Raw genomic sequence first — 25,400 nt, 5'->3', positions numbered from 1 at the left:
ATCTTTCCCAGGTTTAGGGATATTAACAACCAATGCTTGTTTCCATTTCTGAAGGATTTTTCTTCATTGCCATATTTGGTTAATAAAATCAATCATGATGTATTCCATATTTTCTGTTAAGTTTTGTACATTTCATACGCCAATTGATCTTCACCTGGTGAGGTAGTTTTGTAGCTAGCTACTGCATTTCCCCATTCATAATTTGTCAAATTATCATTTAGTGGGGACCTGTCACTGTCACTTGCCTGGTTTTGGAATAGGTGGGGATATTGCGCATTTAAATTTGAGGATTGTTTTAAACATTTATCTGAGTGCTTTTTATTGCTGATCACCGCTGCGAAATGTTTACCGATCGCATTGGCTTTATCCTTGTCAGTAATCGCCTCTGGGATTGTTGGGAATTTTCTTGTTGTTCTGCCTTTGATTGACTTGATTTTATCCAAGACCCGATTTGCATTGCTCTTATAATTATATGATGAGCAGTAAGTACGCCATGAGCTGGTTTTGGCTTCCTTAAGCACACTCATAGAAAATGTTGCTTTTTGTTTATATATTAAAATGTCTGTGGTCAGTTTGGAGTGCCTATGGCGGTTTAGGCTTTTTTCTTCTTATCAGTTATTACAGTTTTACAATTTTCTGTCCACCAAGGCATTGTATTTTGGTTCCTTTGCCACTTGGTTTTGGGATGCTTTTACTCGCCGCAGGATTAAGGATTTTAATTTTGTTCTCATAATATTGGTAATTGTTGGTTCTTGTTATTTTATCTAATGTGCTATGATTCAGGGTTCTTCGGAAGGCATCCCAATCTGCTTTATCAAATTTCCACGGGGATCAGGTGGTTTCTGTTTACCATGATGTTTCGGTATAAATTGTAATGGCTATAGGGGAATGGTCACTGCCGCTCGTGCTATTTAATAGTACTTCCCATTTGGTTGTTAAGGCTAATCTAAAGGTACAAATGTTTAAATCAATTGCTGATAGTCACCGCTTCTTGGGTCAAGCCTTGTTGAGGTTCTGTTGTTAAGAATAGCTAGTTTTTCTTTTCTGATGCATTGCTCTACAAGTTTTCCTCTATGAACTTGATGATTTCTTCCCCATTGCTCAATATGGGCGTTGAGGTCTCCTTGTTTCCTTTTGTGTCCTTGTTTTATTGTCTGGTCTCACTTCTTGCTTTGCTGATGTTACCTCTTGTTTGGTTTCGTTATCCCGCGTCCCTTTTTGTACGTCTTGTTCCCTTCGATCATGTTTTGTTCCTTTGTTTATAGGGTGTTTGACTGACTTAGTTGATTCCTTTCCCTTTGTGTTTCAGCTTCTTGTTGGAGTAAAATATATATTAATATAATTTAAGCGCGGATAGAAAAGAAATCATCACTCAAAAGTAAAGATGTGGACGTGAAAACGTCCCCTTTTTACAAATCCAAAGATTGACAAATATAATGTTATAGAGCATGCAGTAATAACTTTTTTCTCATACAAACTAGCCAACACCTTTTTTTAATTTCAAATACAACATCCATTAATAAGCCCCACTCACGGAAATATCAAACTATTAAAAGGGGAATTTGCGCTTTTTTCTTCCTTTTCATGTAAAAATGCAAAGGCATATGTTAAAAAGTGTTTACAAGATTGACAACATTCAGGAATAGGACTAGGCATCAAGTGATCTAGTACAGTGTATTATTTTCCCTCGATGTACAATCGCTTTGGAGCTAAAGAAAATATATTTTTATTTTGGCATCATTTTTAGAGAAATCGCTTTCCAAGACAAGTCAGGAAATGTTATAATGGGACTATGTTGCTGAAGAAGCTACATATACTATTGTCATCTATTATTCAGTCCGATCTTTGTAATCTCACATTATTGAACTGAGTGATACATGATTGCACTGCCTTGTATTAAGTGAAACAAAATCCCCAAAAAGAATATCCTCCTGCGTAATCCTTGTACAAAATATCATGGGTTGAAATCTAATTGTCATGTGGCTTCAAACTGAGTCAAGCAAGATCTCAAGTAACTTTTCTAGGTAAGGTTAGCTTCAAAATGGCTGCTGCACAACATCTTGCCGTTTCGGGTGTCTGCTATTGTAAACACGTTCAAATATTGGAACTCGAAAGGATTTTGATCCGTAGTTGAGTTGATGACAGGATTGCTGACAGTGCCAATAAACAAACGTTTAGGCAGGAGACCTTGGAAGATATGATATTCGATCTTGGATAGGAATCCGGAGGAATTAATTAAGATGACGTCTCCCACTAGCCGTAGAGAATACTTGGCGGTGGTTCTAATCAGAGCTTGACTGATGTCGTTTCCAACTTTAGGTAAGACTTCAAGTCGAAATGCTTAGAGTCTGACTTCTTCAATAATTATGTAGCGCCCGTTAGCATTTCTTATCAAATGGAATACGGTGGTACTTTGATTCATTCTCAGCCATACATCCACACCTTTCAAAATATTCTTGCAATCACATATTCAAGAGCAAACGAGCCATCATATCAGAACAACGTTTTTATTTGATTTTCATTTGGTGGTCGTCAAATTCAGCATTGCGAGGATCGTCAGATTTTGTCAACTTTGTATCGTTGAAGGCACCGTGTGCGTCAGGTGTTTATACCAACGACCCCTCATTGTGTGTGTTCCTGGCTTCACTTACGTATGTCGGGAGATCTTCGAGATAGGCTTGGTAAGGGTAAGTGTCCATGGTTCTGCTGATCTATTTGTTGTTAAAGTACAAATCCACTTCACTGAAAATAGTGTACATTATTTTTTTTAAAAGAGTCACTATAATCGGCACCTGGATTACTTGTGTCCGTTTTGATAACTATTGAGTTTCAGGTACAAGTAACTGTCAATCAGACCAGCCTGTTTTTATGTTATTTTAAACGCGATAGTTTATAGGCGATAAAACACGACACGTGATGAGATTATATCCACTTGGATTCTTGCTTAGTTATTATCGACCGTGGTGTGGCAAACCGATCTAGTCCTGACGCTCGGTATCTCGGTCTATTCTTCTTTTCGTGTTATTTTTCTGGTCGTGACAATGAAGTCTGAAGCGTTTTCGAATTGTATTTCATCCTTGTCTTTACTGTGGCGCAGAAGAGGAATTATTGCCTTTACCAGGAGTGTGCAATCTCGGCGACCGCATATTCATTTTCCTGACTGAAATAACACATTTTTTGCTCCTTTCATGAAAAGCTCTTTGGAACTTTGACGATGAGCACATTTTGGATAAATTATTTTCCTTGAGTCAACACCGCATCTTTTAAACGATGCAATCGTCGTGTGACAATGAGTTTCAAGACAGGTATTTCCATATGAAAAGCCGGTTGTAACATATCTTCAAAACCATGTTCTCGTTGTTGAACTGTTCCTTGGTATACACGATACATCAGTTACAGTTCACTGGATTATCGTTTTAGAAAATGCAGTTTCACGGCGACTTTTAATTTAGGAATATAATATTTTGTCCAATATCTCCTTTCTATTTTTTTTTCCTTTTTTTTTTTTTTGTTGTGAATATTCACACTTCCAAAATGCAATTGACCGAAAGGAATTTAATGAAGATACACAAATTCTCGGTACACGTGATACATGTTTCCTCATCGTTAGATATGGCAAAATCCACGTTCAAACGAACGAATATCATCAGTGGAAGCGACAGTGTTTCCCACTCAGTTGTATTTGACGAAATCAGAGCGCACAGACATCAAATTCAGTCCTTCTTTCAATTCGAAATAGTATTTTAAATGCTTGTGCAATTGGGAGTGGTTTTGATGCCTTCGGAAGGAACGAGAGCTTTGTTTGCATTCAGAATAGATAACAAAGTAAGAGAAAAATTAATGGACATCGATTTTGTCGTAGAAAAAATCCAATCTGAGAAGTTGGTTTGTATTTTACTTTGTAACTCATGAACGACCGACGAATATAATTCATATTGATTGTATTCTACCATCCCTAAAACGTGCAGATATACTAACAAAATATACAAAATATTAGCTACTGTGACTATATATGAAAGAGCCGTCAAAATATATTGCATGTGTACAAAATATACACCACTGAAAACGCCTACATATGGTTTGGAAACTAATGTTATGAAAATGTGTACCATCTATCTCTTGCAAAAATGCGTCTGTTAAAAAATGATGAATGTTTCATTCTTGTTTAATCTCATTGCAGGTAGGACTACCTTCCTTGAACAATAGTCTGTAATGAACTAATGCATACACCTGTTCATCAGAAAAATTGGGTAATGCTTTGTCAAATTAAGGTGCTTTACAACTTATAGACCTGCCATTGGAAGTATTCATTTACGAACTCACACGACAAAACTCTGTCTTTTCTCACATCAATAAAAATTGTTTAATAATTATGTATGGGTAAACAGGATAGTAACGTACGTAAACGCGTGCTTTTGAGAAGCGGTAAGTATGATCTAAGCCATAACGAGATTTTACATTTAGTCCTTTGATTTATATAATTTAGTAGTGCCTAGCTCTCACATGATAAACGTCTACACACAAATGATTTTGATAATAAAATGTACCCCAAAACAATCTGCAACAACAATAAATATTTCTGATTTTATTTTTATTTTCTATCCTTTGAATGTAAAACGCATTATTTAAAAAAGATACTGTCGGGTTCGTATCAACATGTTACTGTGCTTCCAATGTAAATTTCGAGAAATTGATCTTTACAAATGGTTTCTAACCGGTCTTATATGATGGAATGGCCAATGGTTTTATTTATAATAATTTGTAGTGTTGGAGAACGAAATATTTCTTTTATAGGATTGTTTTTGGTCAGTATTTGTCTATAACACCCTAAAAGGCCTTACATTTGCCTTGTCACATGATCATTGATAACATTTCAAACACTGAGCAAAATTTCGTGTAAGACAATTCATCTTAGATTTCTGTAAAACAAGGGTTACCTCCAACGTAATTTTCTTTGCTTCATTTCTGCGTTGTGCTTGAGCCCCATGGATTACATTAGGTTTAAAGGTATCCAAAATCGTAGCTGATAAAAGTTAATGATAAAGAGGGGTTAACGTAACATTTAATTTAGATTTTGCCTACCAAGTTTCTTTTACATTTACTTGCAAATATTAACTTCACTGAACATATGTGTGTAGAATGCTATGAAAAATTAAAGCCAAGCAAGTAATAACAAAATAATAAAAAGAATAAAGATAATATCACAGTAAGAGATGCATTGTTTCGATGCTCATACTACACATATGACGAAGAAAGAATAGATCATTTGTATCGTATATGTGGATTTTAAAGACAACAGATAACACTAAAATGTTTTGCATATCAGCTCATCGATCCGTGAGATTCCTTTCAAATGTGCTAATTGTACGACTCATTCATAAACCCTGAGATCGCACTTTTTAAAACCGCCGCAGTAAAACACTCTAATCCAGTATCCCATAATTGTATAAGGAAGCTCCTAGGCTAATTTCATGCCATTCAGTCTGATCTTGCGTCTGCCTAACCTTTGATCCTATGTCTCAAACCGAAGGTGGGGCTAATGCCAGTACTGACAATATTCTCTCTTTAGAAGCACATAACCAAATGATACTGATATAGTAATCTGTGTTTTCTGATAAATAAAACTCCTTGCTCACTATGTTTGCATTCATTACGAATATCGTTATGAAACATGTAACTTAGTAGTAGTAACTTGACTGCCTTGCTGTCATTTGTAAGTCCACTTCAAATATCCATTCTGTCATTATTAGGCTTTAGTCACAACCTATACATCATCAGGCAAACCCACACCAGCCTGGGTATCATACATCTGTCCATGAGTCATTGTCAAGGTACGAAGGGGGAATTATGGAATGATAATAATACTAGCCGCCGTCTTCCACCACCAAACATTCATATGGAGAGATGAACAAGTAAAACTTTCCGTCTCAGATATAGTCGCTTTAAATATTCTGAACAGAACTTTTATATGTTAGTATCCCCAGAAAGACACATAATAGAATTGATGATACTTCCCAGATAGCAAGAGATCCCGCTTATGTTGTTTTTATTGCTGTTTTTTATTTAACCACTTGTTATTAAAGATGTTTTTTGGTGCGTATCTGTTTATCAATACGAAGAGTAAGCTTCTCACTGTTAAAATAAGTAAATACCAATCATGAATACGTCCACTTTATCACTGATAATTTTAATTGTTAGTGAAAATGTCTCTATGCCTTGGAATTATGTTGGAATCTGTTATATACCAACAATAATCAGGCCACATACACGAAGTTACTAATTATATTGGTATAGTCTGCTCTATATGTCAAACGTGTCAAACAATGCGACCAATGGGTGAAGAATATATTCTTGCAAGAATTATTTCCCCTGGGCAAAATCCCACGCTTCTAAATTTAGTGACACAGGGAAAACCTTTTACTGCCTAATCAACTTTCGTTATCGCGAAAATCTATGATAGATTTGAGTGATCTGGTACTTGAGAAAATGAGATTCGACGCAGGTAAGGTTGTGTATTTCCATTCTGATTCATTGTAAAGAGCTTTATAGGCGTTATCTGCCTCTTTGGAGTGTTGGACACTGTACATGTGCGAGAAGGTTGACTGAGATTTGTCTCTTTATGTCACTAATGCAAAATTATTTAACAACGTTGGTACAGCAGGAAAGAAGAAAAACAGGAAGATGGGTTACAACGATATAGAGATTGCTGCAAATGTGATATTACCTTTCGTCCGTCTCAGTAGTGTACTTAGGGAGGGGAGGGCGGATGGGGCGATTGCCCTGGCGCCAGAGGTTTTGGGGCGCCAAAACCCATTTGGGCCATCATCGTAGCCCCGGGCGCTATGTACCCTTAGTACGTCACTGGTCCGTCTGTATGTCTACCATGTCTAACTTTATATTCTATCGGTTTCACATCGCCTCCCCCACTCCTCAGGTTACAGGACTCTAATCATATCAAATAGAAATACGATCGAACATTACGAACCTTAAATAAACAATGGCAGGAGGAAAGGTAGCATAATATATAAAAAAAATAGAAACGAGCAAGTCTCCAATTTCCGTGTGAAGGTGCTCAGAGACTGAATACGAAAGGAGAAAGTTCCTATTGTGTCTCTTTTGCACGTTGATGTCGCAAGAAGTATCGCTGATACGTGGATTAATTACTGTCTTGTGTATGATGTGCTCAAATTTTTTTATGAACTTTTAATTTGAAAGGGGGAGAATAATGTTCCGAACTGAAGCGGGGAATGACTCTTTACATTCTTCTATTTTATCCCTTGTGTCCATTTATTATATATTATGATCAGTCTTAGACAAGCGTTATTTATTTGAGGTTTTGTAAAATGCTATGGCTTGTTTAATTTTCTTCTGACTAAACTTCAAAACCCTGGGGAAATAATAATTCTGGCCATACCATTGTTCGACAAATGGCGCGAGGAGACTGAGTGGTTTGGGGAACGAAGTTGATCTTGATTCGTCCCTCCACCTAGTTACCAGGGACGAATGTACTGGTAAAATTCGTCAGTCTGAATCACAGTAATTAGGTAATGATAGATTCCGAGAGGTATTTTAAAACTAATGCTCTAATAATATTTTTAAATATACTCTTGGTTTTGTATCAACATATACAGAGCTTCCCCGTTACATTTTGGAGATATATGTAATTATAACTAAATTATATCCCATCTCATCTCATGTAAAGACCGATATTCATTTTTGCCTTATTTGCAGATATTAGGTAACGAATACTTCTCTTACAGTTTTTTATACTAATAGTTGTATATTTCAACACCCTAATACTCACCCACGGACACGCATTGCATTCATGTTGTCGTTGTTCACTGGCGGCTCTTTTAAAGTTGAGAATTATTATCCGTTTTCATTAAACAGGCTATAGTCATCATGATAGTCTAAAAAAAAACAGAGGTAACGTAATCATCCTCCCATGATAAACTGTTTTTGGTTGCTTCACTTACATTAGACTTGAGGGTCTCAAAAACGTTTCTAAAGACAAAATCAAAGAAAAGTATATGTTTGATTTGTAGTTCTCTCATCTTGTTCGATTTTGCACTATCTTGTCAAATATTTAAGTGATTGAAAGCTTGGTGTAACGAGTTATGTGAAAATTAAAGTTAAGTATGTTCTAACTTGATGGTAGAACTAATAGATATATTACAGTACGTGGTGTGTTAGTTGATATTCATTATATTAAAGAATGCAGATGACGGAAATAAAAAAAAAGAATCTGACATATTATCGTAAACGTAAGTTTTGAAAGACACATACATCCGTCGAATGTTATGCATAAGTGCTCACTGATCCATCAGATTCCTTTTAATCATGCTTGTAACATCATTACAGTGAAAGACGTGAGCGTATTATTTCCACAAATTTAAAGATAGTACCCATAGCAAGTAATGCCCTTCCATCTAACCATGCCTGTGCCTGCCTTCTAATCATGTCTACCTTTAACAAAGAGCTGAGCTTTCTCTGATACCGGTAATAATCTTTCCTTAGTAACAAGTGACCACTTAATGTTGATAACATATCATTGTACAGGTTACGTTCCGAAAATCATTGAAAAGTTAAACGCAAATGGTTAGCAATATATTGGCTATAATGTAAGGTTTGCATATATATTACGAATATCAATACGGAAATATCGAGCTACGTCTACTGAAAGTTTGTAACTACAAGAACTGAAATGGCATAAATACGTTACCAGGTCTGAATAGAACAGTGTTAAATATTTTTCAAAACCAGATTACTTTTTAAATATTCCATAATCGATACACTTATATAGAAAGAAAAATCATCTTTCTATACCTGCAAAAAGCCGTCCAGAAAAGTTGGGATGACCTTCTTTAATATAATTAAATTTCCAAAAATACCATTACTCAACAACCTTTGAGAATACTATGTCAAATAACAGTCGTATAGATAGAAAAAATATCGCTACTATGTCACTGGTACAATGAATCGCACAGAATGCATTAAATGTTGTCATTCTAATTACTATTAAAACTCTGTCAAAAGCTAATAATTCTAGACTTAAACGAGATACTGAGTACGACTTTTTCTAATTTTATATCAAGAGTATCTTACCTTTAAACTTAATTTTACAAAACTGCAATGAAATCCCTCAGTGATATAATATTTTTAGAATCCCCACCTTCTGTTCATTAAAATATAATCAGCAAAATCAAAGAATATTAAAGAACGAGCCAGAGAGATCTTGGCAAACCAAGCTAAACAAGCCACAGCTGTAAACAATGTGACCAAATGGTTAAGAATAGCTTCTTGTTAGAATTATTTCCCTGGTCAAGATCCTACGCTTCTAAATTTAGTGACATAGTGAAATAACTGTAATGGCAGAAAATATCAAGGAAATAAATTGTTTGATAGTCTTGTATGGTCGGGCACTTGCAAAACTAAGATTATATGCAGGTAAAGTTGTTTCTTTATATTCTGACCCATTATAATGAGTTTTATAGACATTTTATGCTTCATTCGAGGGCTTGACACTGTACATACGGGTTAGGATGAATTGAAAGTTAGTTATTTACGTCAATAGCATACAATTGATGAAAAGAAAATGCTTTTACAATAAGGGAAATAACAGGTAGAATAAAGAAGAAAGCGAGACATAATACAATGCGCATGATTTTATACCATTTGCATGTCTGTCTGTTATAATTTGTCGTCCCTCCATACGCTACAGGGCAGATACAGACCAGTCTAGTATTAATCACATGACTTCGAATTCGAGTAACCAAAAACGTGTACAAGTATCAACAACTTTAAAGAACAATGTTAGCAATACATCGAATATACTATATTTAAAAAAAGATGAACACCTCTACAATGGTCGACTGTATACACATTGAAGGTGTATAGCAGGAGATAAACAAGACACATACGAAATATAATCGAATAAAGAGTGTTCCCGGGTAAAACACTCGGGATGCCGAGTCGAAGATCATGCAGCGGGGGGGGGGGGAGCTTTAAAACTTAATATTTCCTATCCATGTAGATTTTTCATGAAGGAAGCGTTTGTAAGGCACGACATTCTGTTGCTGTTGTTGCTGCTGTTATTATTATTATTATTATTATTATTATTAAATCCTTTCGATTTGTATCATTTTGGATTGTGTGTGGCTGCCTGAAACGAGTAAAGATAGTAATTCACTGTAAACTATTACTTGCATTTTGTATGCTAAACACATATATAAACCACAATGCCATAATAACAGTGATAAACGAGCATGTAAACATACATAAGGATACTCGATCGTTATGCAAATAAGTGTAGCAGAATGTGGCATTAACTTCCACCCATGCTTGGATTCCATCAAGGAATCAGAAAATGTTGAAATTCTCACAAATTAAATGCAGTATCACGCGGTATGATGATATTGGTTTCAAGTTACATCAAATTAAACCATGAAAATGTATTAAAGAAATATTCAGTATCCTAATTATTTAAACAGTAGCTAAGTCACAATGTTTCATCCTATAATTGTGAAAATATCCTACTGTCATTTGGAGATATGAAAAACAGATAAGTACTTTGTACAGGCATATAAGGAAAGATAGGAACATTTCATTGATATGTTGCAAGCAATTAAATTTGAAACAGTTCGGTAACATATTCTTATGTTACGTGCTTAGGCTCTAATAAACAGTGACAAAAGAAAAAGTGAAAACAGCAAGCTTTGAAAAATGTAACAAATAATTTATTTCCCTGGAAAAACACTGTAAAAATGAGGGGAAAAAAGATGAGAACTTACGGTTTTAAGAATCAAATTCAAAAATAGTCCAAGAATAATCCATGAATTAAATTTTAGAAGTCCTAGTAATGAAACGTTCAAATGAATTCAAGTTCGAGTCCCGACGAAAAACCCAAAATTGAAGACGATGACGTATACTGTAGCCTTTATATTACGGATGTGTCTACAGTTCTTTGCTGGTTCACAAACAATATTCCGGTGTTTGAATTTCCGAAAAAATGTAAAGAAATATCTTTGTCCAAGAATTCTGTATGAGCACTCAAATATTTCCAGGAAAAAGAATTAATCTTTTAGAATCCAAATAATTGAATAAAAATGAAAATATAACTCCAAACTGGTCACAGCAAAACGAACACCTTACGTACCAGTGTTTAGAGGACCGACACTAATTTCTCTATAAACATAGGTTATACAGCAACTTGAGACGCAAACCAGATTCCCGTATGAGGGTCACGTGATCACATTCCAGAATGGTTTAGAAGGTATCTACACGTCTAAAGTCACGTATTCCAGTTCAGCATCGATTTCACTGTTATCATTCAGACATTAAAAATGCATTAAAAGAAGAAGTTGTTTGCTTGATTCTCAATCAAGGCTAGGAACTAGGTCAGCAAAAGATACAAAGTTCGGTGTTTACGACTAGCAGTCAGGTTAAACTAATTTCTGGAAAATATCAAATTCCTAGTAAACAAAATTACATTATTTTGACATGTAATGAAATTAAAAATAAAAAGATTTCAAAACTTACAAACAATTAAATTAAATCAAATATACATAACAATATGGAGAAAAGAACATGTTATACTAGGCTGTGAATTAAAAGACATTCCAAGAGAATTAATAATTCAAAGGAGTAGAACACTACAAATATTTTTTATCTGCTGTGAAAAGACAAAAATAAGATGATGATGAAGAAATCTGAGGCAACTTGTGTGGTGATGTGATATGTATGGAAACATTGAAAAGAGGTAAATCGAGTTAAAGTTCCGCAGTGTGTTTATATTTTCTTCACGTTTGTGGTTAAAAAATAATGTTTTACTTTCTGTTAAGAAAGACCATTGCGTTACTGACACCTTCTGTGCGAATATACACAAAACACAGCTCCGAATATAAAATGATAAAACCGAACATAAAATGTTAAACGCTTTTATTATAGCGCGAAATAACGAAAGAAATGGGTACTTCAATCTGTTATGATTATTGCTGAACTATATCTTTGAGCATAAAACAAAGAGAAAAGAAAATAGCTCTGATTGAATAACGGATATATTTCATCTCGCTGATGAAAAATTCAAGCATTTTCACCCACTCAACGAAATGTATCCTTTTCTCAGTCGTTTTCAAGCAAAGCCTCTCTATATTATCATTAGGACTACACCTAATGAATACTATACATTAAAAATGCTATTATATTCAATCCATGCTATTGAATATATATATATATATATATATATATATATATATATATATATATATATATATATATATATATATATATTATAAGGTTATGTTATTTTCTAATTTTAAGAAATAATGCTCAGTTGCTGAATTAAATAACTTGCACAACCACTCAACTTCATACATTACGTCAACATGATGCTGTTGTAAATTATAGTTATCCTGTTGATTATTTATAGTAACTTCACATCTGTAAATGCAGCTATTTGTATCTGACTTCTGCTATAGAAAATATATACAATGATCAGTGTCACGGTCTAATATACAGACAGACAAGCTTACAGAAAACAAACAAAGAAACAAGATATTATTTTAGTCAACCAGTACTCGGTTATTGATTTCATGAGACATTAAAATTATGTAATTAACTACAATGTCTTGAATTCCAACATTAAAACAAAAGTACTATATGCGTTTATTTACAATTAAGTTCAAATTAGTATTGTAAATACTAATGCATAGGGATTCGTGTATTGTTGGCTTACACAACTGTAACAAAATATCACGAAATTCTATTGTTGTCCGTTTGAAATCATGAACGTAATTAGTTTCATGAAATTTAAAACAATTTTCTGTATGAACCAAGTACCTACCGTGCATATCTTAGTTTCTGAAATTGAACGTATGTTTTAGTTATTATATGAGTGACCGACTTATTTCTGAAAACGTAAGCGTGTAAATATTTGCATCTATAAATGAAGTTTCTCATGGTATATACATTGGATTAAATAATAGCAGAAGATATTATCGGTCTATCTACATTTGCTTTGTAAAATATTAAGCCTATTGCACATTAAAATATTCACTGGGAAAATCAAAATCGTGTCACACTTTCCGACATATGCAAAAAAGCCCTGAATTAACTGGATGTTCCATAAATTTATCTCTTTGAACCTAAGCAGGCTTAGATGTAGCAGTGACAGAGAGAGTTGGAAAAATCTACAACGTTTCGCTATAGATAAATAAGTTGTAAGATACCCCCAAGGTCGTGAGAGAGTGGGGAATGATAATCGACCGAACAGATGACGGGGACAACGAGCCAGAAAACAGAAGCATCTGGAGCTTGCAGTTGTGGCATCACATGTAAAACAAGTAGAGGGTGCTTAAAATTCAAGGTTCATATATGGGCTGTCCTCCAATTCTCAATGTAGTACAAAGCAAAGGGCAACCTGTAAACGGAGGAGGAGATGGATCAGGTTGCACACCACATTGTCCAGGAGTTTGATATTCAGGGAAGGTTGGCAATGGTAAACTGGAGGGCTTGTCAACAGAACGAAAGAGTGAAATTGTCTGTGAGCGCAAACAAAACAAAATGGAGGCAGTTTGATGAGGATATAGACCAACCAAATTATTGGAAGAAATATGGGCAGGAAATGTTGACAGAAATGTAGAAACCGTTGCCGAAAACTAAAGTATGGAAAACGAACAGTTTGGAATAGAAGAAAAGAAGCAGAGAAAAACAGTGCCAAACGAAAACTGGAGATTTCGGGAGAATGAGTACATTGGAGCAGAGAGCTACAGTGGCTGAAAAGAAGGCATCGAAAAGCAGAGGATGAAGAGAAAAATTGATTGGGTGACCCAGGAATAACCTACGGCTGAAGAAAGCGAGAAGAGAAGAGAAGATGAGACAAAACAGAAGGGGGCGAATAGAGAAGAGCGACCATGTCACTGCCCATCTGTCAAAAAAGCTTCTAGGAGATAAAAGGTCAGGGAGACTTGAATGAACAAAGAAGATGGTAGAAAAATACCTGAGAAAATCCACAAAGATCCAGAGAGAAAAAAAGATTTTATATAGCACCCCAAACGTATACGCCCAGTAGAGACAGTAGTTCCATTTGTCAGTTTAGTGATAAAAAACAACGCAAACGCCGAAAATTCTGTGCACCTAGTTTCGCATTTAATCTATACTTCTTCAAGCACGAAATCATCACAACAACAGAATAAGCAACAGCAAAAAAGTAGCGAATCAACACAACAGAGTAATGAACAGCAAGAGAGAAAGTATTCAAAACCCAAGGAAACTACAGCAAGGAACAGTAATACACATATAGCACCTCCCAAAACGTCAGTAAACCAAAGAGTCAACATAAATAGGAATTTTGTAAATTCAAACAAGAATCAACAGCATGAACAACAGCGAAAAAACTTGACTCTTCAGGGAACAACAAAGAAGACATACTCAGAAGCCGTAAATCGGGGGGAATCAGAAACAGTGACCATGAGAAAGACGCTGACAAACCTGGTAATGATTTTACAAGGGCTAATAGAGACGACATCACAAGACAAAGGAATAGGAGATTCCACAGATTCAAAAGTAGAAGAGAGTGTGAAAAAGAAACAAAGCGAAGAAAACAAATTAAGAGAGGTAAAGAAACAGTGTTAAACCTCTCACGTAGAAAATTAACTGATAATGACTATATACTGTTAGGCAAAGGACTTAAAATTTGGCCCAAACCAAAATGTCACAATAAAATTAAATTAGCTGAAGAAACTTTTAATTTTTCTAGACGCCTAAAATTAAAAGAATTTTTTTATGATAAAGCATACAGCAATTGTGACAGTAAATCGGTTTCGTTTCATTCTAAAAAGATGGGTTATTTCAACACAATTAAATTATCTTTTATACCACCTAGTGGACGTGATTGATATTTAGATTTTTATATTGATGCGATCACAAAAGAGATATTAACGGATAATCATAAAAAGCCATATCATAGTAATATTTCAAGGACGACATTAAACACTATTATTATCATGAATCAAGAAGATTATGTTAAAGAAGTTGTACGTGAACTAAATGATGAAAAATACTACAAACATACTAACAAAAACCCGTCAATAGAAATTAAATCTAAAATTTCAACATGCATTAATGAGATTGCTAAAAAAATAATTCCGTATATGAGGAATTTGATATTTTCCCTCTTAACATACTTACACCTCAATTCTACATATTACCCAAAACTAATAAAAATCCTGACCATAATTTACCTTTAAAATATTCAGGACGACCCATTCTATCAGGTTATAATTCATATACTGAAAACCTATCCAAATGTATTGATAGTGTTTAACAACCTTTAATGAAATCACTTCCTTCGTACATTAAAGATAATACTGATTTCATTAAAAAGTTGAAGTCTATCCCACAGCTATCTGAAAACTCAATCCTTGTATCATTAGATGTAACATCACTATATACCAACATTCCGCATGCAGATAGTATTGAAGCGTGTACATATTTTATCGATAACAATCCTAATAATAGCACACTATCTAGCGAAGATATTTGTAAAATAATAAAACTTATTTTGGAAAACAATTATTTTCAATTTAATATTATGAATTACATACAAATAATTGGTACGGCAATGAGTAGTCCTATGGCCCCTCCATACGCTTCCCTTTTCATGGGTAAATTAGAAAAAGATTTTCTTCAAAACGAAAAGTTTAATCCATCTGTTTGGTTCAGATTTTTAGATGACATATTTATGATCTGGAATCAGTCAATTGAAGAACTGAAAAAATTTACTGATCGCCTAAATCATTTTCACCCGACGATTAAATTTACTTATACTGCATCTAGTACGCATGTTTCATTTTTAGATGTAAATGTAATAAAAAATATTGATTACACTATCTCTACAAATATTCATATCAAGGAAACTAATATCCACCAATATGTGGAATATTCTTCATGTCACCCCATGTCATGAAAAGACGGCATACCATATAGACAGGCCAAAAGATACCGACGCATTATTTCAAATGATTGTCAATTACAAAATTCTTTGAATAAATTACGAACATATTTCCAAAATAGTAATTATTCATCATATATAATTGATTCTGCGCTGAACAAAGCCCGTAATCTTACTCAACTTGAGGCTTTAAACACAGCAGAATGTAAAATAGAGAGAGATGCGATTCCTTTCACAATACAATATAATCCTTCATTACCTAATATAGGTCGTATAATTAATAAATATTATAGTCTACTAAATTTATCCAATAAAACCAGCGTAAAATCACTTTACAAAATTAAACCAATTCTCGCTTATAGAAGACCCAAGAATTCGCAAGATTTTTTAATTAGAACTAGACAGACAGAAAAAAAATACACTTTTCGTCATCTAATTGTCACAGACACCGGTGCTCTCGATGTGCAAACATAAGAGAAAGTATTTCTTTCAGTAGTGCTAATACAAAAGAGGTGTTTTCTCTACGTGATAACACTAACTGCATATCAACTGATGTGATTTATTTAATAGCCTGTAAAAAATGTAGCGTGCAATATGTTGGACAAACACTTCAACGAGTTTCTAAGAGAATGAATAATCATCGCTTTCATATAAAACATTATAGAGATCCCCAGTTTTCCTCTAATATTTCAACACACTTCAACACCAATAATCACTCTCTACTCGATTTTTCTTTCATGCCAATAGATATTGTGCATGGTGACATGAATAGACTCATGAAATAAACTTATTGGATTCATAAGTTAGATACTTTGTATACTAATGGACTTAATGCCAATGCACTATATAAAATTGTATAGTTTAAATTGATATATTGTATATCCTTTATAACAATATAGTTATAAGTATGGCTGTTTGTCTCTATTTTATTTTATCATTTGTCAGTTTAGAACCATGACTGCAAGAAGTGAAAGACGATAAAACTTAGCAAAAGGAAGTATCAACTCCTGGAAACAAACTATATTCCTTACTTGTTCACCAAGTACTGTCCAAGACTATCCAGAAAACTTTGGAAGCTAACAAAAGTGTTTTGGAGTGGAGAAGTTGACAGAAAGTTGTATGCTTGCAGAGAGCTGCATTAGTTGTGAGAAGGGAGAGAATTCATCAGGAATTAAACACTTCAGGTAAATACCTCTTCTAAATATTGAATGGAATATATGCATCGTCACCTTTGCCCTGCGTCTGACAAACTCCATGCTTGAGAACAAGTAAATCGATGCTTTAGTTCAGAAAAATTGAGTTCCAGGTGTACCTGGTTGCCTTGAGCACACCAGTATCTTGGCTAAAATTATCCCTAATGCCAAAGAAAAGAAAGGTGATCTCACCATGATGTGGTTATACATCGTCAGCGTATGTGGCAGCATTCGGCTATAGTTGGTGGACCTGACTCTAGAGAAGTATCCTGTACCAGAGAAGTTCGTTGACAATAACTACCTCGGTAACTTCAAAATGCGATTAGCGTGTCAGAATGCACAACACCATGGCAGAGAGTAGAAGTTGGCATCATAACGGACTGTACCATTTCGGCTTGCGACTCCTTCAAGATTATGTTGCGCAAATCATCCATTTGAACGTGACGGCCATATTATAAATGCTCTACTTGTAGAACCGCCAACGTGTTGATTCCGTCTTACGTGTGCTGCTCCCGTGAAATTTGAATTTACCTATCATTAGAGCATGTAATTGGTGCTTGTAACTTTCTGTATTTGTTTTGGGCGATGTGAGGTTATAAACTGTGACAGCCTTGAATCAGTGTCCACCATCACCATCTTGGATGGTTCAGAATTCTTTGAAAATCAGGTTGTCTTTGACTTAGGTCATGCTCAGCCCTTCATATCTTGCCCAGCGGTAGGTTCATGCAAGTTAGGCGGCTGGCTAAGGCACCGTCCAATTAATGGCGTTATTTCTTTCTTTATACAGGGGCGGATTGTTAATAGCAAATCTCGCCTTGGGCGCTACTTTATCCAGAACCGGGCATTTTTCATATGGCTACCCTAAATTCATCAAAGTTCATGAACAAATGATATTTATGACCATATATATCTTTCAAAGATGAATTTATTCTGATCCAAAACTTTGACCTAAGCATATTGTCTGCATAATAAGTTTCATTTTACTCAATTGCTCTTTCAAGAATGTGTCAGCTATAATGTCAAGCGGAAATCCATCACACGTGTCAGAACAAGTGATAACTCTAAAACTTCTGCACCGCGTCAAAAGTGCAGAGAAAGGTGAGACTTGGTGTTGATTTGATAATAAATAAGCCATTGATGGTGATTATTAATTTAACCTCCAATTGTGCACACTGTCAATAAAACTTCGGTTTACAGCGATCAACAACATACTGCAAACAAATAATGCATACTACAATTGTGACTCGTTCATAAACGAAATGATCTGCACAGATTAGATCTGAATTAGAGACTTCTCAAACAGCTGTCAGTTTCCTGCCGCCATTGTCATAGTATGATTATATCAGGTATTGTTTGTTCGAAGTATTTCGCCGTTGGCTTTAAGATATGTACCTTTAAGTAATCGATCTTCATGGTTAATAGTTATTTCCTGCGTTTCTCCAAGTATCACATCCCCATGACATCTTCACACGAGCCTGTGAACAATCGAAAGGATATTTTTCTTTAACATTCACCTTTATCACCTTACATCAAGCTGATAAAACTTTCGATCGGTAAATTATTCGTTTGCATCTTCTATTGAGGATAATCTAGTAGCAATTATATCATTACAGAAAAGCACCATTCATAAGAGCTGATTAGAATACATTGTGTAAACAACAAGTTGTCTGTCTAGGTGATGGGAAATTTTGCGTAGTTTGCATTTCACTGTGATGACAATCACGTAATAGATTTAATAGAAAACGGTGATTAATATGCGTGGAATTGATTTACCTTTAAATAGCTGGCTCGAGATATGTGAAACGTTTCAATACATTATATTAACTTTTCAATACACTATATTTTCATATGTGCTTTTCATTCATTCCAGTTTCAATCACAAAAATACGTAAAACATTAATGTAGATATTTAAAGATTAAATTGGAACATAAGCATACAACATGAGAAACCTTGGGATGAAGTAATGCCACTTAAGATTACTAAGGTAGCAGCAAGGGTGTGGTGTTTCAGGACAACGTGTGGTGAAGGGATCACCGATTTGATATGGTGGGGGGGGGGCACAGAGTTTATCTGCACACGGCTTCTTGTTTTGGGACTATTTGATCTTGAAAGTCCATTTATCCATCCACCCACTGATCTTGAAGTGTGTTGACCAACTTCCCCACCGATTTTGGAAAAATAATGTGTACTATTAAGACAAGAAGCTTAAATTTTGTAAAAGTTTTAAATACGTTGTCAAGAGGTCTTTTAATCACTTTGTTATTAAATTGCTAATTAAAATCATGAAGAAATATTGATTCACAACACTGTTATAAACAATGTTGATTTAAGTTTTTAATTCAACACTATTGCAATCAAATTTATGCTTTGTCTTTGCATTAATTTTCAGCTTACAAATTATGCCTGTTTATGAGACTGCTCGAAACTTTTAACAGTTGGCACTGATCTTTGCACGAGATTGTACAGTGGACTGTCTCAAACACAATGTTTAACTAGCATGGCCCTCAAGAGAAGAGGATTCTTCATTCACTAGACAGATCGACAAGAAATTTTGCTTGACCATTCAAGTATGTTTGAGACAAAGTTGCATCCTGAATATTCGTCTCTTTCGCCATGACCCTCTCCCTCCATCTGTGTATATATATATATATATATATATATATATATATATATATATATATATATATATATATATATATATATATAAGCCTGTTTGTCTCTCTGTGTGACTGTTTTAAGAATGCGTTATATTGGCTACATGACATTAGATGCCAAAGTTTCTATCCTACAGAGATCTTTTTGTAAAAATATACATCCCATTATTACTGTATATATAGCGCTTTATCAGATGTAGTGCTATCATTAAACCCAGTGTTTCTCAAATAGCTTTGATAGTTACAACATTATATTGGATAAAAGTGACTAATGTATACATGGAATTGTATGAGCGGAAGCCTTTGATCATTTCTTCTATTACCACCCTCTCTCTCTCTCTCTCTCTCTCTCTCTCTCTCTCTCTTTAATACCCCCCTCTCTCTCTCTCGTTGAGAGGACTGAATTATTTGTATAGCTGAGTTTAAAAAACTGACAAGCAAACACATTTCTTCTTTGATAACGTTAGTCTAGCATATTTTCTTTTCATCTATTTAATTGCGAGCCACTGATTCTTTGTGACACAATAATAGTTTTGCAGCGACGTCATCATTGACATTCAACCAGTCAAGCGTCGCTGTCGGACTCAGTCGAACTGGTGATTGACTCGGTCTTTTATCCTTGTATTCCTTTGGCTATGATAGCGAAGACAATTGCTCTAGTCTGTTACTAACTGATTATTTATAGATAAATGTTATTAAATTGCTAATTAAAACCATGCAAAATTTTGCAAGATAGGTTTTGTAAACATTATTTGATGACATACTTTGAAACTAGTAAGGCAATATGAAGGATTAGACCCCAGTAACCCAAATAGTTTCACTGACGCAGATAAACCAAATGTTTTCACCTGTCAGAAACGAATGTAGAGTCTGCTGAAGCCCGTACGTAAAAACTATCGATATCACTGGTACTCTTCGTTTAGTTAACTGGAAACCTATAAATCTTACTGAGTCATTACGAATCCTGGAAATTCATATATAAATGTTTCATAATCATAATACAAACGGTGTTTTAAAATTTATAACACAAACAAGTATTTATGGATATAAAAAATATTACAATTTCTCAGCAAACTCAGAAAGTGTATTGGAGTGCATTAGCAATTCAATATAAGAAATGCAGGATTCATACTGGTACTTAATTATTTCGTTTTGGTGAAAAACCGGTGGATGTGTGAAGACTGAAATGGTGAGATAATGATGATGATGATGATGATGATGATGATGATAATGATGATGATGACATTAATGATGAAGTGAAGTTGCAAGTACCTTCACAGCTCTTATAACGATTATTGGATTATTTTTATGCTGGTATTTTTTTTCTCGACTTTTAGTTGACATGACTCAACAGGCCCCAGAGTACTACCGCCCTGTATCACAGATTTTATCCAACGTTCTGGATAATCTCCGCTACTCACGTGCAGACCGAGAAAGGAAGGTTAGGATTGCCACAGAGACTGAGCTTTTCCTGAACATTGGTGAAGCTATTCGCAAAGCAGAAACAAGAGCGTTCGTGCTTGGCAGTAGAGGAGAGGGTTCCACTGGACCGGGATTAAAGTCAGATACAGACATTCTGTTTCAGAGTAATTTTATTAAGGTAGTTACTGATCTAGCTGACTGTCAGCCAGACAAGGACAATTATCTTATGGTCAAAGATAACTTCACTCATCCTGGTTATGTCAAATTGCAGAAAATAAACATATCTCCGGAAAACACTCCAGTTCCGATATACAATTCGGAAAGTGCTAATAAAATTTTGACTATTGATTCATTAAACAGGACTGTAATGTCAAACACAATACATCATCACTTTGGTAATGCATCAGGTCCGGCACTTCATCATCCTGCAAATTACAAGGAGTTATCCACCGATATAGTATATGCTGTAAGGTGTTCACAATGGCCACGAGAGGGATACGAATGGTTCCAGCGTCATAGATTATATGGCTGGCCTACACCTATACAGATAGAGAATGCGTGGGAATATGGATGTTTTGCTACACCTGTTGGACATCCACACAGTTCTGAACCACACCTAACTTGGAGGTTATCATTTTCGGAAGCTGAAAGGGACCTGACGAGGTCTTTTGAAGACACAGTGATTAAAGTGTACATACTGCTAAAAATGATCAAGGAAACATTTATTGAACCTGTTCTTAAAGATGCATTTTCTAGCTACCATTGCAAAGTCTGCATGTTGTGGATGAGAGAAATAACACCATGTGAGCTGTGGAGTAATGAAAATCTTCTGTACTGTCTCATACTTTGCATTAGACAACTGTATGAGTGGGCAATTATAGGGTTTTGTCCTGACTACTTCATTGCCACAAATAATATTTATGACAGAAAGATAGTTGGAACAGTACGAGTTTCCTTAGCAAATATACTCGGGTATCTTCTATCAACCGATTGCAGCTTTCTACTTGGAATACAATGCTGTCATTTGGGACAGATTCTGACAAATACGATTAGCGGATTGGAAATTCGCGACATCTCAACTACACCGTTTATCATTACAGAGGAACATATTGAATACGACATATGTCTGGCAAGTGCATGTAATTGTAGACGTTTTATACTTAGTCATATTCCACAATATTATGGAATGTTGCTTAAATATCTAGAAAGAATCATGTTTGCTTCTAAACATTTTTCATGCATCATGCAATATCCTCTCAAGCATGCAATGTTGATTATGTGGTCGCAGTTAGGATTTCATATTGCTGCAATCTGCAAAGAAAATACACGTTTTTTGTCAAACGAGCAAGTAGGCTATCTTGTGGATTTGGCTTCGGGTTGCCTTTCTCTTGGAATCAACAGCGATGTTACATCAGTAAGACTCAAACTATGCGGATTGGGAATGGAGCTTGGGAATTACGATTTGACAGAGGTATGTCTTCAGTATATTAGTGACTACCGGATGAGGTGCATGTACTCAGCTACGGTGGATGTAAGACATAATGCAGTTATACTGAAGTGTGACATGAACGCATTTAAAGAAACACTCCGCACGAAGAGATTCAGTACTGAGGAGCTGATGCAGACCCAAGTATCCTTAAGCGTGATCTATGTTCAGTCTGAGATTTCAATAACGCCCACTCCACTGAGGATGGAGATGTTCAGGTCAACTGGAGCACCCCCGGAGTTGAGACATAAATATGATTCCTGGTATGACTGGGGCGTGGTTGATTCACTCATATGTCTCAGTTTCTTTCAATACATGAATTTCAGCAGACAAGGGAAGGAGAGACACAAACAGACTGCCATGGACAACATGATTCACGTGATCAGGATGGAAACAAATATCTTACACAGAGACACAGCATTAAATCTTCTGGGTTATTGCTTTATACAGGAAAATCAGCTCACCAATGCATTTACATGCTTCACCCAATCCTTAAACATCCGTCCTTATCACAACGCTGCAAAGTTCTACTTGGGACTTCTATTCAAGAGGGTTATTGTGACTCACAGAAGGCATGTACATTATTGAAGCAGGACGATCTGAACTTGCCAGTTAGAGCAATATTATGTAACATGGTAACATATTCTTTTTCATAGGCATTATTGTGCATTAAGACAACATATTTCATTTGACATGGTGTCACAGAAAAGGTACTTCGAACATATACTTCTAATTATGGGGAATAACTGCCACAGATGCAACCCTTACAAATGCAAATATGGATGATCATTAGTGTACTTCGGATTATGTATGTGTGTTAGCGTGTGTTTTCAGGGCGGACAATACCGGCTACAATCTGGGGAGCTATGCCCTTGGGGAGACTCCATTTCCCAGAGTTTACGTGTAGTCCAGCGCAAACTTGCCCTATACACATATCTCATACACTTTTCAATTTTAGGATGATCATTGGTGGCAGGTTGAGGTTTTTAACTTGTTGAAAAATTTATATTTTTACATACTTTCTTGTCCATGCGAACTAAAACTACATAACTGTACACCGGTTGATGTACATTTTCTAGTGCCACACATAAATACATATCACCATGTTATGATCATTGCAAAGAAAGGTATAGGAAAGAGTGCCCGGTCACCAGCTATGCAGATTCTTGGTGCATGTAACGGGAAAATTTGAAAAAGTGTATGATCGTGAAGTTATTGTTTCCTTATGATGAATTTTTCAGCTCATCCGAGAATTCCAACATGCAATGCCAATTTATGCAGTTTATAATCTCTAATGATTCCGAATACGTTCTATTTCATTTTGGTTTACCACATAATTTTCTTTCACAACAAAAGTAATGCGGTTGTTACAAGTGCATATACATGTACAAACATTTTATGTTTATGATATTGACAAAAGTCAGCATCATGTCACCATACTTCTTTTGCCTCTCAGCTCTATACCAATGAGATAACAATGACATCATATCAAACGTCCTAACAATGTAATTGTAACGCGATTTCAAGTTCCACAGTAAAAGTTTGGGTTTTTTAAAAGATGGACGTCGTTTGAGAGCAGGTAAAACGAATGTTTTTTAGGTATATTCTATACCTGAAGGCAGGGGTCGAACTTATAGCTGCTTTAACCATAATGAAGCCGTTAAGAAAACACAATAATAGATCAATGTTTGTTTGGTTTTTTTTGTGGGTTTTTTGTGGAGTTTTAAAGTAATTTTCAGCACATGGTAGGGTATACATGATAACCGTGTATTTGGCGGAGAGAGACACCAGGAAGAACAACTGACCTAAGGGAAGCTATTGATAAGCTTTCTCTGAAACCCACCTTGGCCGAGCGGAGACTCTTATCTCAAACAGACAGACGTGAAATGTGCGGGTGTTTTGCAAAGGCGAGCGTCTTAGTCCACCCAGCCAGCCGGGGCCCCTATATGACGTCTATCAGATGTCATAAGTAACTGGGAAATTAATCAACGATTAAAAATGTTCTTTTTTATTGACTAATTGATTATATAGCATGCCCCAGTTTCAATAACTTAAATGTATTTATTAGTGTTCAAATATTTAACCATTGGAACCTTCATTTGGTATTTAATTTATTCTGTCGATTCAAAACTTATTTACTTCTAAAAGGTGTTGCAATATATCCAAGACTGGTGTCCTAGATTTTCATGTAACCAAATTAAAGTGCGTCCATCGTTGAGCTACCGTATTATTATCCTAGAGAAAAGGTATTTAAACACGAATGTTTTATATATGATCCCAAGTTAGTACTAGGTGGAAAAGGCTCTAAACAGCAATCTTGTACTAACAAGTTATCTTTACTTTGGAGTCACTACCTCAATGACTTTAACGCTGTGTATTCCAACATATGTAACTTATTGTTCTTCCCACATTATCAGTCTGTCGTAAAAATGTTACATCATTATGCGATGCATAATTAAACTTATTTTACATAAATCTTCTCTCTTGTCTGTAGCTCAATGCCATGACATTTTATAATTTTGACCTTCTAATAAAAAAAAAAATTCTTTCCCGTCCAAAGAGAATTCATCCACAATGTTTGATCATAGTACATGCTCTAGCTGCAAGCTTACTGAGATGTTCTCTTTATTTCTTCGACTCACTTTGACTTTGATCCTTGAGTCCAAACACAATATGTATTACTTCAAGAGCAAGC

General features: G+C 35.2%; 1 protein-coding gene across 2 annotated transcripts; it reads left to right on the top strand.

Annotated features, from left to right (window-relative positions):
- Positions 1 to 6,407: 6,407 nt before the first annotated feature.
- On the top strand, positions 6,408 to 25,180 carry LOC149799343 (uncharacterized). 2 transcript variants are annotated; one of them, XM_089958668.1, is made up of 4 exons: positions 6,444 to 6,502; positions 16,895 to 17,133; positions 19,533 to 19,710; positions 21,135 to 25,180. In XM_089958668.1, the coding sequence occupies exon 4, from the start codon at positions 21,140 to 21,142 to the stop codon at positions 23,291 to 23,293; it is 2,154 nt and encodes a 717-aa protein (XP_089814794.1). In that variant the 5' UTR covers positions 6,444 to 6,502; positions 16,895 to 17,133; positions 19,533 to 19,710; positions 21,135 to 21,139; the 3' UTR covers positions 23,294 to 25,180. The 2 variants fall into 2 exon arrangements, with proteins under 2 accessions (XP_089814793.1, XP_089814794.1); XM_089958667.1 differs by lacking the exon at positions 16,895 to 17,133 and having other exon boundaries at positions 6,408 to 6,502.
- Positions 25,181 to 25,400: the final 220 nt, after the last annotated feature.

This window comes from Sinohyriopsis cumingii, chromosome 5, assembly GCF_028554795.1.
Source record: "Sinohyriopsis cumingii isolate HCF-2022 chromosome 5, ASM2855479v2, whole genome shotgun sequence".
Taxonomy (NCBI): Eukaryota; Metazoa; Mollusca; class Bivalvia; order Unionida; family Unionidae; genus Sinohyriopsis; species Sinohyriopsis cumingii.
This window is presented reverse-complemented; position numbering and strand designations above follow the sequence as displayed.